At 42.0% G+C, this 16,582-nt stretch overlaps 1 protein-coding gene across 7 annotated transcripts in view; it reads left to right on the plus strand.

Moving 5' to 3' along the window:
- MAST4 (microtubule associated serine/threonine kinase family member 4) overlaps positions 1–16,582 on the plus strand; it is a 749,251-nt gene that overhangs the window by 684,195 nt on the left and 48,474 nt on the right. For all 7 annotated transcript variants that reach the window (XM_089653476.1, XM_089653475.1, XM_089653479.1 and 4 more), the window contains one exon: positions 1,969–2,070. In XM_089653476.1, coding sequence (XP_089509602.1) covers positions 1,969–2,070 — 102 coding nt within the window. The remainder of the gene's footprint in view (positions 1–1,968; positions 2,071–16,582) is intronic.

Here is a 16,582-nt window from a genome sequence, read left to right on the forward strand (position 1 = left end):
TTGAAGCTTGTGCTTCATTAAATGATGCGATATGTAAGGTTACATTGAAGTACCATTTTGTCTACAGATTTCTAGATAATCACATGTCTGTATAAATTTGGCTCTGCTTATGTCATAAAAAGTGCATACTTAATATGCACTGAATGCTTTTGCTTTATGTGCCACATTTAATTTAGTCACATAAAATCACATCAGTATTTCGTTTCCATACTAGTGTCTTGCTGTGAGTCCATATGGAATTGCACCATCTTTGTTTTGAATTTTAGCAATGATTGTGTGTCAACGTTAATGCACACATACACGTAGTGGAAATATGTATGCATGCACATGTTGTGTGTTTATATTGTAATGTAGGCTACTTTGTGTATTTTTTTGTTTTTGTGTATAAATATGTGGATAGTAGTCTTTGCATATAGCATAGCCAATGCACATATATTATGTGGTTACTGAAGTTATACTTTGAGGCGATAACAGCTTGGGGAATCAACCTGTTTTAATTAAGGCAAGCGGCAACGCGCTGTCCTGGCTTGAAATGCCTTGCAGCAGAGATGCATATTCATATCGAATGCTCTAAATCCAATTTAACCTCGTTTAAATATGTCAGCCAAGTTGGCATAGACACTGTTTAGTTCTTTTGCCCTTTTCAAACCGTGGCCCGCCCTGCTCCCCTACGGCACAATTATGCAAATGATCCTGTGCAATATATGTAATTTAAAGATTTTGTTCATTTTTTCAGTCTGCATCACATTTTACATGACAGTTCAACAAATATACATTTGTACAGCTAAGCGGCAAAAATCCATATTCCCCTGAAAGCTATCTCATGATAAATGTAAAACTCGTATATCCAGTATTATGAATGGATAGAGGGGGTCATCTTGATACATTTTACAGTGGTTGTTGGGCAATTAACATTCAGTTAACATTGCAGCTTTGAATGTCTGTATGGAGGGAGCAGAAATGTTGTTTTCACGTGGCACAGTGAAATATTACCTATCAGTTTATGGCCATGAAGTCATCCATACGTCTGTCAAAATTCATATAGTTGCAAAGCAGAGTAAAGGAAAACTAACTAGATTTTGCTTTAGCAACCAATAAAAAGTTTTCTTCAGTCTTCACATCTGCAGCTTGACTTCAGGTAGATAAGCGTCTTTCCTAATATATAATGTACATTTCTATGTGAAGTATACAAAATGCATTCTACTGATACCAGTTAGTACTTTGTAACAATGAGTTCTGGTGTTGCAATACTCTTTAATTCATTGCTGGTTCCCAAGGATTGCAAATGCAAATACAGTAAACTCTGGTATATCGTTTTAGCTTCTTTAAAGTGGTTGGTTCTAAAGGTAGAAGGTGTTTTTATCTTAATGCATTCTCCGCATGAAAAACTTTCTGCATGCAGCTCCCCCCAAGCCCCCCCCCCCTTATACTTGAGCCAGTGAGAGAGGAGCAGGCTGAGGGGCTGAGCCATGCTCTTTGTGTCAATAGACACACAGAGCAGGCCTGCATGAGTGCCCCAATAGCAAGCAGCTTGCTATGGGGGCACTTGGTATGGGGGAGGAGCCAGGAGCTCCAGCGGTGGAATCGAGAAGAGGATTGGGACTGCTCTGTGCAAAACCATTACTTAGAGCAGGCAACTATAACATGTTTGTGCTTTTATAGAAAAAAAAATGAGCATTCACAACTTGTTTAAAAGATAACTTGTCTTGATTGAAAAAAAGCTGCTTGTGCTGTGCTCCCCTTCCTAAGATGCTAGTAGTTTTACCAATGTAGATCCTCTGGCTTTTCTACTGACACTGACCCAGAATAAGTATGCATATTTTGATCTAAAAATTTCGAACAAACCCATTTTAAGTCAGTATTCCTTTCTAACTAGAAACCATTGAAATCCCATGTGAGGTCAGCAGCAGATAAAAGTCCTGTTCTAGTTTTATATTCTCTAACTTTTTTTTTTTTCCTTCTTGACAGATGAAATAAATTGGCCTGAAAGGGATGAAGCTCCACCCTCTGACGCTCAGGACCTCATTACATTACTGCTCAGGCAAAATCCCCTGGAAAGATTGGGGACAGGTAACCCGCATTGCTGTTATATTATTCATGCTTTGTAGCATTTGTCTTTAAGTTCAGCCCTTGGCACATTCTAGCAACTAGAAGAAAAGCATGTGTTTTAACATATTTGTATAGCTTTTCATATAGCAGCCCTAAAGCATATTTCCACTTTTGCAGTCAAATTTGAGGAAATTCCACTATTTATTATGTTTCCATTCACACAGCTTGCCTAAAAAATAAAAATATATATTTCTTATTTTTTACTTGTTTCTCAGGAGAAGGCGTGATGGTTGACTGCAAGGTTTTTTGAACAATGTCAGTCTGTCATTAGTGTACATGCAAGAAGCCTCTAAACCTTTTACCCTGTGTTAGGGCATACAGTGTTCAAATCTAGTTACAATTGATAATGAAAATCTGCCTGCACAGAACATAGAAATAATTATGTCAAACAGCTGCCCAGCCCTCTCATAAACAAAAAGAACTAGTAGGATTGTTTGCTTACTGGAAGGTCCAGAAGAAAGCATCTAAAAAAGGTAATCTGCAATTTGTGAATGTTTTTATGCTATGTGAATGGGGACATGTAACAAATATAAAGTCGGTGTTCTAAATTGGCTGCAAAAGTAGAAATATACTTTAAAGCAAACATCTTTGTCTGTTATAAGAGAAAGGGGAAGACTGCCAATACTGACCACCAGGGGCAGACTGACAACTCATGGGGCCCCCGGGCAATAGGGGATCATGGGGCCCCTGTGTCCTTGCCCAAACTCAAAAAAGCCTATGAAAAAGGTACCAGGGGCATCTCATGGGGCCCCCTATTGACCCCGGGCCCTCGGGCAGTGCTCGAGTTTCCAAATGGTCAGTCCGCCCCTGCTGACCACCCCTTTTGCAAATGTAAGTAGCTAACCTGTTATGCTAATTTTCTGACCTAAATAGTAATAAAGTCCTTGACCCAGAGCAAGGTGGCAGTAAAGGCCCAAAATGGTACACTGACTTTCCTAATATGAATATTCATTCCAGATCAGTTACTCAGTTTTGAAGGTTCAGTATGACAGCCTCAAAGTATTGAGGTCTCACATAGCAGCCTATCAGCCGGGCATCTAACATTTTCAGGAGGATGTCAGTAATAGTAATTGCCATGTTTCTCTGATGATAGGTTTAACAGAAGTTCTCTTTTTTCCCCAATTCTCTTCTTTTGATGGGTCCATAGACCTTTGTGAGGACAGCACTAAAATTGGGGAACACACTGGCCCCTGTTTTACAGATTCCCAAGTACTAAGAAGGGAAGGGAATTGCAGTAACATTAGGGATTTTGTTAAAAAGTTTAAGAGCAGCCAGGATGTAAATTTAAAATTTTGTGGAAAGTATGTGAAGCCCTCTAAATTAGTTAAGATTAGGTCACCTTTTGATGAAAAATAATAAATGCACTCTTTTTGCAAGAAAAGGTAAGTTGTAAAGAAAGCCGACGATCCCCGCAGGATGGATCAGATCTGCGGATTGAGGAGCATAATGAATCGGAGTCCGATCCATTATGCTCAATCCACAGATCCGATCCATCCTGCCTGGATCGTCAGAGTGGGTGTCACCAAGTGTTATCGCACTGTGTGACACCAACTCTAGGGACACCCCTGAGTGTATCATACAAACACGTGCTACCAATAATCTGCTTCAATATATTAGATACACAAATGTAACATTATCAAGAAAGATGTCTTATGAAGCAGGTGACCCGTCTGAAGTTGGTTTTCACTGCACAGATCTCAGGCCCCCTCATCTTGTTAGGATGTGACAACTTGCAATGTTTTCATGACTGCTTAGCTGGAGATTTAAACTGCAAAGAGTGGCCTCATTTGAAATAATGTATTGAAAAATAGAAATTATTGTTAGCGACTAGAGATGAGCGAATCGAACCAGGCGAACCGGAATTCGATACGAATTTCAGGAAAAATTCGATTCGCGTCGAATCCGAATATTTGCCTTCTTCGGGTGCGTGAATCGGATTTTTCCCGATCAGCCGGCAAAAGTGTCCCTGCAGAGAGCTCCGCTATTTCTGACAGTTCTCTGACAGAAGGAACACATGTACAGCGGTTGAAACATTGTATCTATTTGTTTCCATTTAGGATACAGATGTTTTTATTCGGAAACAGATGTTTCAACCGCTGTACATGTGAAGGAACTGTCAGAGAACTGTCAGAAATAGAGGAACTCTGCAGATACACTTTTTGCCAGTTTGGAATTCTTATTTTCATCCTACTTCTTCTTCTTCTTCTTCTTCCTCTTCATCCTCATCCTCTTCTTCTTCTGAGGATGAGGATGAAGAAGAAGAAGAAGAAGTAGGATGAAAATAAGAATAATTCCAAGCCGGCAAAAAGTGTATCTGCAGAGCTCCTCTATTCTGCAGATACACTTAGAGGAGCTCTGCAGATACACTTTTTGCCGGCTTGGAATTATTCTTATTTTCATCCTACTTCTTCTTCTTCTTCATCCTCATCCTCATCCTCAGAAGAAGAAGAAGAGGATGAGGATGAAGAAGAAGAAGAAGTAGGATGAAAATAAGAAGAATTCCAAGCCGGCAAAAAGTGTATCTGCAGAGCTCCTCTAAGTGTATCTGCAGAATAGATGAGCTCTGCAGATACACTTTTTGCCGGCTTGGAATTATTCTTATTTTCATCCTATTTCTTCTTCTTCTTCTTCTACTTCTTCATCCTCAGAAGAAGAAGAAGAGGATGAGGAGGAAGAGGAAGAAGAAGAAGAAGTAGGATGAAAATAAGAATAATTCCAAGCCGGCAAAAAGTGTATCTGCAGAGCTCATCTATTCTGCAGATACACTTAGAGGAGCTCTGCAGATACACTTTTTGCCGGCTTGGAATTCTTCTTATTTTCATCCTACTTCTTCTTCTTCTTCATCCTCATCCTCTTCTTCTTCTTCTGAGGATGAGGATGAGGATGAAGAAGAAGAAGAAGAAGAAGTAGGATGAAAATAAGAATAATTCCAAGCCGGCAAAAAGTGTATCTGCAGAGCTCCTCTATTCTGCAGATACACTTAGAGGAGCTCTGCAGATACACTTTTTGCCGGCTTGGAATTATTCTTATTTTCATCCTACTTCTTCTTCTTCTTCTTCTAATTCATCCTCATCCTCAGAAGAAGAAGAAGAGGATGAGGATGAAGAAGAAGAAGAAGTAGGATGAAAATAAGAATAATTCCAAGCCGGCAAAAAGTGTATCTGCAGAGCTCCTCTAAGTGTATCTGCAGAATAGAGGAGCTCTGCAGATACACTTTTTGCCGGCTTGGAATTATTCTTATTTTCATCCTACTTCTTCTTCTTCTTCCTCTTCATCCTCATCCTCTTCTTCTTCTTCTGAGGATGAAGAAGAAGAAGAAGAAGAAGAAGAAGTAGGATGAAAATAAGAATAATTCCAAGCCGGCAAAAAGTGTATCTGCAGAGCTCCTCTATTCTGCAGATACACTTAGAGGAGCTCTGCAGATACACTTTTTGCCGGCTTGGAATTATTCTTATTTTCATCCTACTTCTTCTTCTTCTTCATCCTCATCCTCAGAAGAAGAAGAAGAGGATGAGGATGAAGAAGAAGAAGAAGAAGTAGGATGAAAATAAGAAAAATTCCAAGCCGGCAAAAAGTGTATCTGCAGAGCTCCTCTAAGTGTATCTGCAGAATAGAGGAGCTCTGCAGATACACTTTTTGCCGGCTTGGAATTATTCTTATTTTCATCCTACTTCTTCGTCTTCTTCTTCATCCTCATCCTCAGAAGAAGAAGAGGATGAGGATGAAGAAGAAGTAGGATGAAAATAAGAATAATTCCAAGCCGGCAAAAAGTGTATTTGCAGAGCTCCTCTAAGTGTATCTGCAGAATAGAGGAGCTCTGCAGATACACTTTTTGCCGACTTGGAATTATTCTTATTTTCATCCTACTTTTCATCCTTACTCTTCTCCACCTTCAACTCTCTACTCTCGCCACCCCCACCTCCACCCAGCACCTCACTCACTGCCCTTGAGATTGCCAATCACTTCAAAAACAAGATTGACACAATTCGCAAGGACATTGCCGCAACTCACACGCCTTCTCAACCCGTCCCCTCTCACACAGCTACCCCCTCATCCCCCCTCCCCCTCGACATAACCCACAGGGACTTCGTCGCTGCTCAAACTCCCTCCAACCCCCTTCCCCCTCACTCAGCTACCCCCTCTACACCCCTCTCCCACGGCCCCACCACTGCTCTGACCTCCTCTCCCACCCCACCCTACATTTCTCATACTGAAGCTCCCCCAACACTCCGCACCTTTGACCTTACTACCATCGAAGAAGTCTCCAAGATCCTCTCTGATGCCCGCCTCACCACCTGCCCCCTTGACCCTATCCCCTCACAACTCCTACAACCTCCCTCCCCCTCCATCCTACGCTCCCTCACCCACATCTTCAATCTCTCCCTCTCCTCCGGCACTTTCCCTTCCCCTCTGAAACATGCACACATCACCCCCATACTTAAAAAGCCCTCCCTGGACCCCAATGACCCGAACAACCTCAGACCCATCTCCCTGCTCCCATTTACATCTAAACTCCTCGAGCGCCTAGTCTACGCCCGCCTATGCTCTCACCTCAACGACAACAACCTCCTCGATCCCCTACAGTCCAGCTTCCGTCCCCTACACTCCACCGAAACTGCCTTACTCAAACTCTCCAACGACCTGCTAACCGCCAAAGCTAATGGCCACTATTCAGTGCTCCTACTCCTTGACCTCTCTGCGGCCTTTGACACAGTCGACCACCCCCTCCTCCTCAAAAAACTACACTCCCTCGGCCTCAGAGATTCTGCTCTCTCCTGGCTCTCATCCTACCTGTCACAACGCTCTTTCAGCGTTACCTATAATGCCACCACCTCCCTCTCACTCCCCCTCTCTGTTGGGGTCCCTCAAGGCTCTGTCCTCGGGCCCCTTCTCTTCTCCATCTACACCTCCTCCCTTGGCCAACTCATACACTCTCACGGCTTCAACTACCACCTCTATGCCGACGACACACAAATCTATCTCTCAACCCCCCACCTCACCCCCTCGGTCTCCGCCCGAATCACACACCTGTTGAGCGACATATCAGACTGGATGTCGCTCCACTTCCTTAAACTGAACCTCTCCAAAACCGAGTTTCTTGTCTTCCCTCCAGCCCGGACACCACCCCCCATTGACTTCTCCATCATGTCCAACAACACCACTATCAAACCCGCCCCGCAGGCCAGAGTACTTGGTGTCATTTTGGACTCCAACCTATCCTTCCAGCCCCAAGTCCACTCTTTAACAAACTCGTGCAGACTCCACCTCCGCAACATCGCCAAAATCCGCACGTTCCTAACTCCAGAAACCACTAAACAGCTCATCCACTCCCTCATCATATCACGACTCGACTACTGCAACTCCCTCATCACTGGCCTGCCTCGCCGCTGGCTATCCCCGCTTCAGTCCATCCTGAATACGGCTGCCAGACTCATTCACCTTTCCAACCGCTCCGTTTCCGCCACCCCCCTCTGCCAATCCCTCCACTGGCTTCCGATTGCGCAACGGATCAAATTCAAAATCCTAACGCTGACGTACAAAGCTGTCCACCATACTGCCCCGAACTACATCACTGACCTAATATCCAAGTACCGCCCAGCACGCACACTCCGCTCCTCACAAGACCTCCTTCTCTCTAGTTCCCTGGTCTCCTCCTCCCATGCCCGCCTCCAGGACTTCTCCAGGGTGTCACCCATCCTCTGGAACTCCCTGCCCCAACCCATCAGATTATCACCTACTCTCCTCTCCTTTAGGCGCACCCTGAAAACCCATCTCTTCAGGGAAGCCTACCCCGCCCCCGCTAACTTGCCGACCTCCTCCACTCTTCCTACCACTCCATCCCCCACAGCTATCTCCTCCTGTGCCACCATCCCCTCCCTCCTAGATTGTAAGCTTGAAAGAGCAGGGCCCTCGATCCCCTCATGTTTTGCATTGTATTGGTATTGTTCTGTCACATGTTCTGTCCCCCTTTATAATGTACAGCGCTGAGCGAACTATTGGCGCTTTATAAATATTGTATAATAATAATAATCCTACTTCTTCTTCTTCTTCCTCTTCATCCTCATCCTCTTCTTCTTCTGAGGATGAGGATGAAGAAGAAGAAGAAGTAGGATGAAAATAAGAATAATTCCAAGCCGGCAAAAAGTGTATCTGCAGAGCTCCTCTAAGTGTATCTGCAGAATAGAGGAGCTCTGCAGATACACTTTTTGCCGGCTTGGAATTATTCTTATTTTCATCCTACTTCTTCTTCTTCTTCCTCTTCATCCTCAGAAGAAGAAGAGGATGAGGATGAAGAGGAAGAAGAAGGATGAAAATAAGAATAATTCTGCAGATACACTTAGAGGAGCTCTGCAGATACACTTTTTGCCGGCTTGGAATTAATCTTATTTTCATCCTACTTCTTCTTCTTCATCCTCATCCTCAGAAGAAGAGGATGAGGATGAAGAAGAAGAAGTAGGATGAAAATAAGAATAATTCCAAGTCGGCAAAAAGTGTATCTGCAGAGCTCCGCTATTTCTGACAGTTCTGTGACATTCACTCCATACAGCGGTTGAAACATTGTATCTATTTGTTTCCATAAATGGATCCATTTATGGAAACAAATAGATACAATGTTTCAACCGCTGTATGGAGTGAATGTCCCAGAACTGTCAGAAATAGCCTAAGAAATAGCGGAGCTCTGCAGATACACTTTTTGCCGGCTTGGAATTCTCCTTCTTCTCATCCTTCTTCTTCTTCTCATCCTTCTTCTTCTTCTCATCCTTCTTCTTCTTCTCATCCTTCTCCTTCTTCTCATCCTTCTCCTTCTTCTCATCCTTCTTCTTCTTCTCATCCTTCTCCTTCTTCTCATCCTTCTCCTTCTTCTCATCCTTCTCCTTCTTCTCATCCTTCTTCTCATCCTTCTCCTTCTTCTCATCCTTCTTCTCATCCTTCTCCTTCTTCTCATCCTTCTTCTCATCCTTCTTCTCATCCTTCTCCTTCTTCTCATCCTTCTCCTTCTTCTCATCCTTCTCCTTCTCCTTCTTCTCATCCTTCTCCTTCTTCTCATCCTTCTCCTTCTCCATCTTCTCATCCTTCTCCTTCTTCTCATCCTTCTCCTTCTCCTTCTTCTCATCCTTCTCCTTCTTCTCATCCTTCTCCTTCTTCTCATCCTTCTCCTTCTCCTTCTCCTTCTCCTCCTTCTCCTTCTCCTTCTCCTTCTTCTCATCCTTCTCCTTCTTCTCATCCTTCTCCTTCTCCTTCTTCTCATCCTTCTCCTTCTCCTTCTTCTCATCCTTCTCCTTCTCCTTCTTCTCCTTCTCCTTCTCCTTCCTCATCTCCAAGGGCATTTAAATTAAAGGTACAGTGTTCTGCACTAATTTAAAGGCTCTCTGAAGCCTAGAAACCCTTTTTATAAGTTAACTTCGTAGCGAATAAATTCGCATCGAATCAAATTTCTTCCTGAAATTCGGCGAATCAGCCGAATCGAATTTTTGAATAATTCGCTCATCTCTATTAGCGACCACTTTATTAACTAACAAGTACTGTGCAGCCACGGTCTTATTGTTTATTGGCTCTCTAAAGTGTCTGCCTGTGATCTCCAGTAAGGGTCCATTTCCACTGCAATGTGTGTGTTGAGCGCGCAAAAATGCACATGTACTGGCATGCTGTGTTGTGTTTTAACATGCTTCTATGTTGTGCTGTACATCATTTTTTTTTTTTTTTAATTTACAAAGTCTTATTTGTAAAGGAAATGTCAATGTACTGGTTCTACTATTGCATTTATGTACACTGCAGTGCGCTTACATGTGTTTGTATGTGATGCGTCAACTGCTTTTATTAAAATACTTTGCTTTTACAATGTATATGTGCTGATTTGCGTGGATCAGAGCATGTCATTGCATATGGCATGACTGGACCTTCATGTTAGTGTAGCAGGCCAGAATACAGTAAGGAGTTTTTTTGTCTGTCACTTGACAACTGACTAGAATCGGCACACAAAAAAAAATATATGCTGCAGCAAAAAAATAAAAACACTCTTTTGTTTGAAGATTTTATGTCTCCTGGACAGGACTGTAGAATACAAAGTATCTGCGGCACCCATTGTTTCTACTCCCACTGGTCTCCTCTGTGCTTCACAAATTTTAAGAAATGCTGTTATAGCAACTTCAGGCGCTCCCTGTCAAAACAGATCAGAACTACATTTCTATCATTGAAACCACATGGGACTCATCTGAAACAGGAACTTTCATTATTGCAGAGTCACCAACAGTTTTGCATGATTACACAATTTCTCAACAGTCTGGCAGTCTCTTTCAGTTACTTGTGTTATTTCTATGAAATAAATGTAGTCCATGTGTGATTGAGACAGGAGTCTGGTGCCAAAAAATGGAAATCTCAAAATGAGTAGGGAAGTTCAGATTTTTGTACAATTGTGCCCAGGAATGTATTGAATGTGTGCATCCTAAGTATGTTCTAACCAGCTGCCTTATACTGGTAATGGTTTTAGCTTGAATGTTTCAGTAGGAGGACCACATATTATATTTTATAAACCCCCTTACATTAGGGTCCCCATCAGAGCCCCCTTTACATTAGGGTCCCCATCAGAGCCCCCTTTACATTAGGGTCCCCATCAGTTCCCCCCTTTACATTAGGGTCCCCATCAGAGCCCCCTTTACATTAGGGTCCCCATCAGAGCCCCCTTTACATTAGGGTCCCCATCAGTTCCCCCCTTACATTAGAGTCCCCATCAGTTCCCCCCTTACATTAGGGTCCCCATCAGTTCCCCCCTTACATTAGGGTCCCCATCAGTTCCCCCCTTACATTAGGGTCCCCATCAGTTCCCCCCTTACATTAGGGTCCCCATCAGTTCCCCCTTACATCAGGGTCCCCATTGGAGCCCCCCTTACATCAGGGTCCCCATTAGAGCCCCCCTTACATCAGGGTCCTCATTGGAGCCCCCCTTACATCAGGGTCCCCATTAGATCCCCCCTTACATCAGGGTCCCCATTAGTTCCCCTCCCCCTTACATTAAGGTCCCCATCAGTTTCCCCCTTACATTAAAGTCCTCATCAGATCCCCCTTATCACAGTCCCCCTCTGCATCAGGTTCCCCATCGGAGTCCCCCCTCTGCATCAGGTTCCCCATCGGAGTCCCCCCTCTGCATCAGGTTCCCCATCGGAGTCCCCCCTCTGCATCAGGTTCCCCATCGGAGTCCCCCCTTACATCAGGGTCCTCATCAGATCCCCCTTATCAGAGTCCACCTCTGCGTCAGGATTCCCATCAGAGTTCTCTCTTACATCAGGCACCCCATTAGAGTTCCACCTTTCATGAGGGTCCTAACCACGAGCTGGATAGAATCTTGCAGCGGCCGTATTTGGCCCATGGGCCGTAGTTTGGAGACCCCTGGTTACCTAAGTTGATCTGAGCAGTAATTATTGGAGGTGGTGCATGTCTATATTGAGAATCATTTGTGGCTGTTAGATGAGATCAACCTATGAATGGAAAGCCTAGTGACGGCTCCACTCTTTGATCCTTCCCCTGTTTGAAAGGCTGTGTGTACTCTGCAACCCAGCATGATGAACATTCTAAACCAAAGTGAAAAAAGCGAGTTGTTAGTGTAAATATTATGTTTACTTAATAGCCAGGTAACCTTTCCGCTCCACTCAGCCTGTTATCTAATGATGAAAGGTAGCTAGGCACATAGGTTTATGACAACAATCAAGCTGCTATAATAGGGCAGTACAAAGTGTCATATCCAACAGCAATTCATCAGAATTCCTCTTTCAATGATCTGACATCAATAAATATGGTTTTCTGTCGGTTACTCATGGGAACTTTACTAATTGTCTTGCTATTTAACACTGACCGTATTTTTAGATACAGATTAAATATCCAAAGATAGTAAAATGATCATTTAATGTAGATTTATTTGTAAGATTTCTTTCAGAAATGGATGAATAACATGCTTTCTAAACACTACAACAGTACAGTCTACTACTTCCTCTATAATAGCATCTGATGACATCTAAGGCTCCATGCACACTGGCATAAAAATCGCTGCTTCTACAGGAGTTGTGTGTTTTCCCTGTAGAAGCAGCTCAGTGTTATCCTAGGTGTTTATACACATTAGGACAATTAGAAGCATACCCTTCTGATTTAGCGTTTTTGATTGGAGATTTGTGGCAGAAAAAAATGCTAAACTCGCCTAAACTGTGTACAAAAATGCTCTATATCTGCTTTTTTTTTTTTTTTTGCCAAGGGAACTGGTGTTTTTTTTAAGCCCAGTGTGAGACTAAATCTGTTCACCTTTCTTGATCTCTTCTTTTCTGGCCTGAGTCGCTATAAGGAATACTGTATATCTTCTATCCAGCTCAAAATGAGTGTCATGTTTCATACTATTTGTTTGTTTTGGTCAGGAATGAAAAAATCAAAATAAAGTTTTTAAAACAAGTCCCTCTCTTAAACCATGTTCATATGAAATATTGCATGTTATTTTTTGGTAACTTTAGCCAGGAAGTAGAGCTCTCTTCTTCTTTTCTTATACTTTCATATCTCTTTACAGCCTGATGCAAAAAAAAAAACTTTTTACAGACCTCAGTAGCTCATGCCAAAATGTAGTTAAACACACAAAATTGAACAAGTCATAGGAGTAACTCATCCCCTAATGGTCTGCTCAGTCTATAATTCCCATCAGTTTCTGTATTAAAGCAGGCAGTGTTTGCTGTGATGTCTGTTTAGCTGCATAGTTCTACAATACAAACCCACAATGTAAAACAAAGACTGCATTTGTATGTGTATTTATAGTTTGTAATAAGTTTAAAAACATATAAACTAACCAGAAAAACTATTCATATTAACCCAAAGCTATTATACTTCCCTTTTAAATACTTGTCCTTGTTCCTAGTTTTAATGCATCACCCGTCTTCCCTTCTTTACACTTGTGCCTACATAATACACAGTACTCAGTACAATTCTCAATATACATGCAATGCTTCCTTCATGTATGACTATGTGTGTGACTCCCTATGTGACTAATATCTTAATTAATACACATATCATATTGCTTAAACCATTTACAATCATCAGTGAAAACCAATATATCCAAAAAAATACAGTAAACATAAACAGGATTCCTTGGTGATAATACTCAATATAATCCCAGTCCAAAAATGTGTTTTCTATATCCAAAATGGAAATCTTCCTCCACTCTGTGCACAATGAACAGAATTCCACACCAACATGCAAGTGGGTCCCACCACCTTTCCTCCGGTGTGCTCACCTCTAGTTGTGGACCTCAGAACATATGTTGTTAGGTCTAGATAGCATTTTACCTTCAGTTGGCTATATGTGTAATGGCTGCTATCTTCCTGGCTATCCTTATGGATGATCTCCTTTTATTAATCAACATCATCCGGCTGCTCAGCTGATGAAGTCATGTGGGGCATGACATAACACATTATTATTATCATCATTATACAGTATATAGCGCCAACAGCTCGCTCAGCACTGTACATTACAATGGGAGACAATACATGAGACAGTACAATAACAATACAATGCGATACACGAGGGGTTCGGGGACCCTGCTCCTTGGAGCTTACAATCTAACACATGAAAGGATGCCACAGGAGAGCCAATTTGCGTCTGTACAGTGAGATTTTAAAGGCATTTTTACCATTACATTATTATTAGTGCAATGCTATTAATAAAATTGCTTGGAATAATGTTTACTACACTGAAAGGCCATTATATTTTATCTTGAGTGTGCTAGCAGCAAAGGCAAAGCAAGGCAAGGCAAAGACTAGTGGTCTCCTAAATGATATCCACCAGGAGAATATCATCCATAAGGATAACCAGGAAGATAGCGGCCATCTAGACCTAACAACATATGTTTTTAGGTCCACAACTAGAGGTGAGTGCATAGGAAAAAAGGTGGTGGGACCCACTTGCTTGTTGGTGCGGAATTCTGTTCATTGTGCACAAAGTGGAGGAAGATTTCAATTTTGGAGATAGAAATCACATTTTTGGATTGGGATTATATTGAGTATTCTCACTAAAGAATCCTGTTTATGTTTGTTGTATTTTTTTCGGATATATTGGTTTTCACTGATTATTGTAAGTGGTTTAAGCAACATGATATGTCTATTAATTGATTAAGATATTAGTCACATAGGGAGTCACACGCATAGTCATACATGAAGGGAGCACTACATATTTATTGATAATTGTTTACTGTAACTGTGCAGGAGGGCATTTGATGTGAACTGCATGCTTTATATACACATAAATATTTTTAATTTGTGCAATTAATTTTAGTCATTGGTAGAAGGATACATTATTCACAATTTGTTTAGTTCACGGTTTTTAAATAAGTGTCAGGTAGCACGGAAGTGTCACTATATATATTTTTGCAGTTTAATTTACACTGGAGTACCAGGCAAACGGTTGCATATAAACTGATCCCACAGTACATGGGGGGGGGGGGGGGATCATTGGTTCAGCATTATGGCTTCCTGGGTCACCATGATCCTGAGGAACTGTTCATTGGACAACAATGATACTTGTTAAATGTCCAATACTAGGTAGAATGTAAGAGCTGGTGCTTGAAGCTGCAATGTTGACATGGAAATTAGTGGTGTCAGTCTCTTGGCTATGCAGTGTGACAGCAATATGTGAATTACAAGGCTGGCTGAGCCAAATGACCAATTTTTTGAAAGAGAAGTGTTCATATACTCGTATTTGAGCCATGTATTAGATATGTGCCTGGAATTCCAATTTCAAATAATATTTGTGACATAAGAAGCCCTGTGTGCAGCTCAACTTACCTAATCCATATAACCCCTGTATTCAACTACAGTGGTTCACAAGAGATATTTCTCCATTTTTTTCTTCTGATTTCTTATTCCAATTGAGGACTCCAGGAGTATTTCCACACTACTCAGCAATATCCTTCCAGATGATGCAGGACACTTGGTAGATCCTACTGTTTTCAAACGGAATAATAAAACACATTTCCTCAGACTTATTTGTGATTTGAGTAATTTGCTGCTCATTCAACAAAACTCTGTACAACACATCCAACACGTTCTTTACCCTTAAACTCCTTTCACAAAACCACGCATACAGTATTGTATTATATATTTTTGTACAGTCTTGTCAAGTTTCTACATTTAAAGTAAACCCACAAAAACCCAGGTAATTCAACTTCACAAAGGAACGGCAAAATACATCAACATCTTCTGAACGAATGTAATGCGTTCTATGATTGGATGAGGTGGAGAGGCAGAGCAGTGATGTCAGGCTCTCCACTGTGTCTAATCAGAAGACTCTTTGCATTCGTTCAGAAAATGCAAAGCATTCACTGAATGATGCGAATGCTAAATGGCCAACCTCAGAATGCCACAGGGCAACCGCTCAGCACAGGACCTGGAAGTAAGTGGAGATGACTGGAGTAGTGGTGTCTACTTCAGTTATTTCCAGTGTCCTGGGGCATTGGCCAGGTATGGTATAAAACTATTATTTTAGAGTCCAAAATGAAGTTTTATTCCAGTTGACCTCCTGCGCTCACAATGCAGCAGGCCGGCCAATCAGCACGGGACCTGGAAGCAAGTGGAGATGATTAGAGTTGCCGTGTTTGCTTTAGTGATTTCCAGCTTCCAGGAGCATCAGCCAGGTATGGTATATGCATGGTTGTACTGGTCCAAGCTGGTTCAATGTAACTCTGTATCAAATATACCATACCTGAAATTCGTGTTAAACACTTAGGGCTCATTCACACTGTTGCAGTTTTCTGTGTTACCTGGGAGATTATTCAGCCTCAAATCCCTGTTAAAAGAGGGTAAAGGCTTAGATTATTGAAAAATACAGATTTTCATGATATCATTCAGGTTAATTGATTTTTTTCAAGCAAAACAGCACTGCCTCTGTGTTGGTAGACCACTACTAAATATTATGCTATCCCTCACACAGCAGCACTAAATCATCTTTGTTGTATTGAGCTGTCTTTATACACACTTGCTGACCAGTTACGTACCTGGTACTTCACTGGACTTCAAGTTGTTGTATTGGGGTGATCCCTGCAGCTGCAGGCATCACCCTGATACCCAGGGCCGGTGATAAACGATTTTGCGCCCCAGGCAAGACCAGCTACTTGCTAAAGATTTTTAAAAACCGTAGAAAATATTAAATCAACAAAACATGAAAGTGCTACATTTCTTTAAATTTGAAAAAATAAGTGCCATAAGATGCGACCAGCACAAATAGTAAAGACAAAATATATATTAACCAAATATAAATTAACTGTATTAACCAATCAGACAGAGAAACAAAAAATGTTACAAAACTCCTCAGTGATCAGCAGCTGCCAGTCAGCTTGCAGAAAGGGACTTGGTCTGTGAAGAACGCTGGAAGGAGCAGCAACTCATCCGTTACACTGGCTCTAGACACCCAGCATCTTCCTCTTTCCTTTCCTCCTCCCCTCTGCCGCCCCTCC

This window comes from Staurois parvus, unplaced genomic scaffold, assembly GCF_062004578.1.
Source record: "Staurois parvus isolate SC_StPar_1 unplaced genomic scaffold, SC_StPar_1.0 ptg000714l, whole genome shotgun sequence".
Lineage (NCBI taxonomy): Eukaryota > Metazoa > Chordata > Amphibia > Anura > Ranidae > Staurois > Staurois parvus.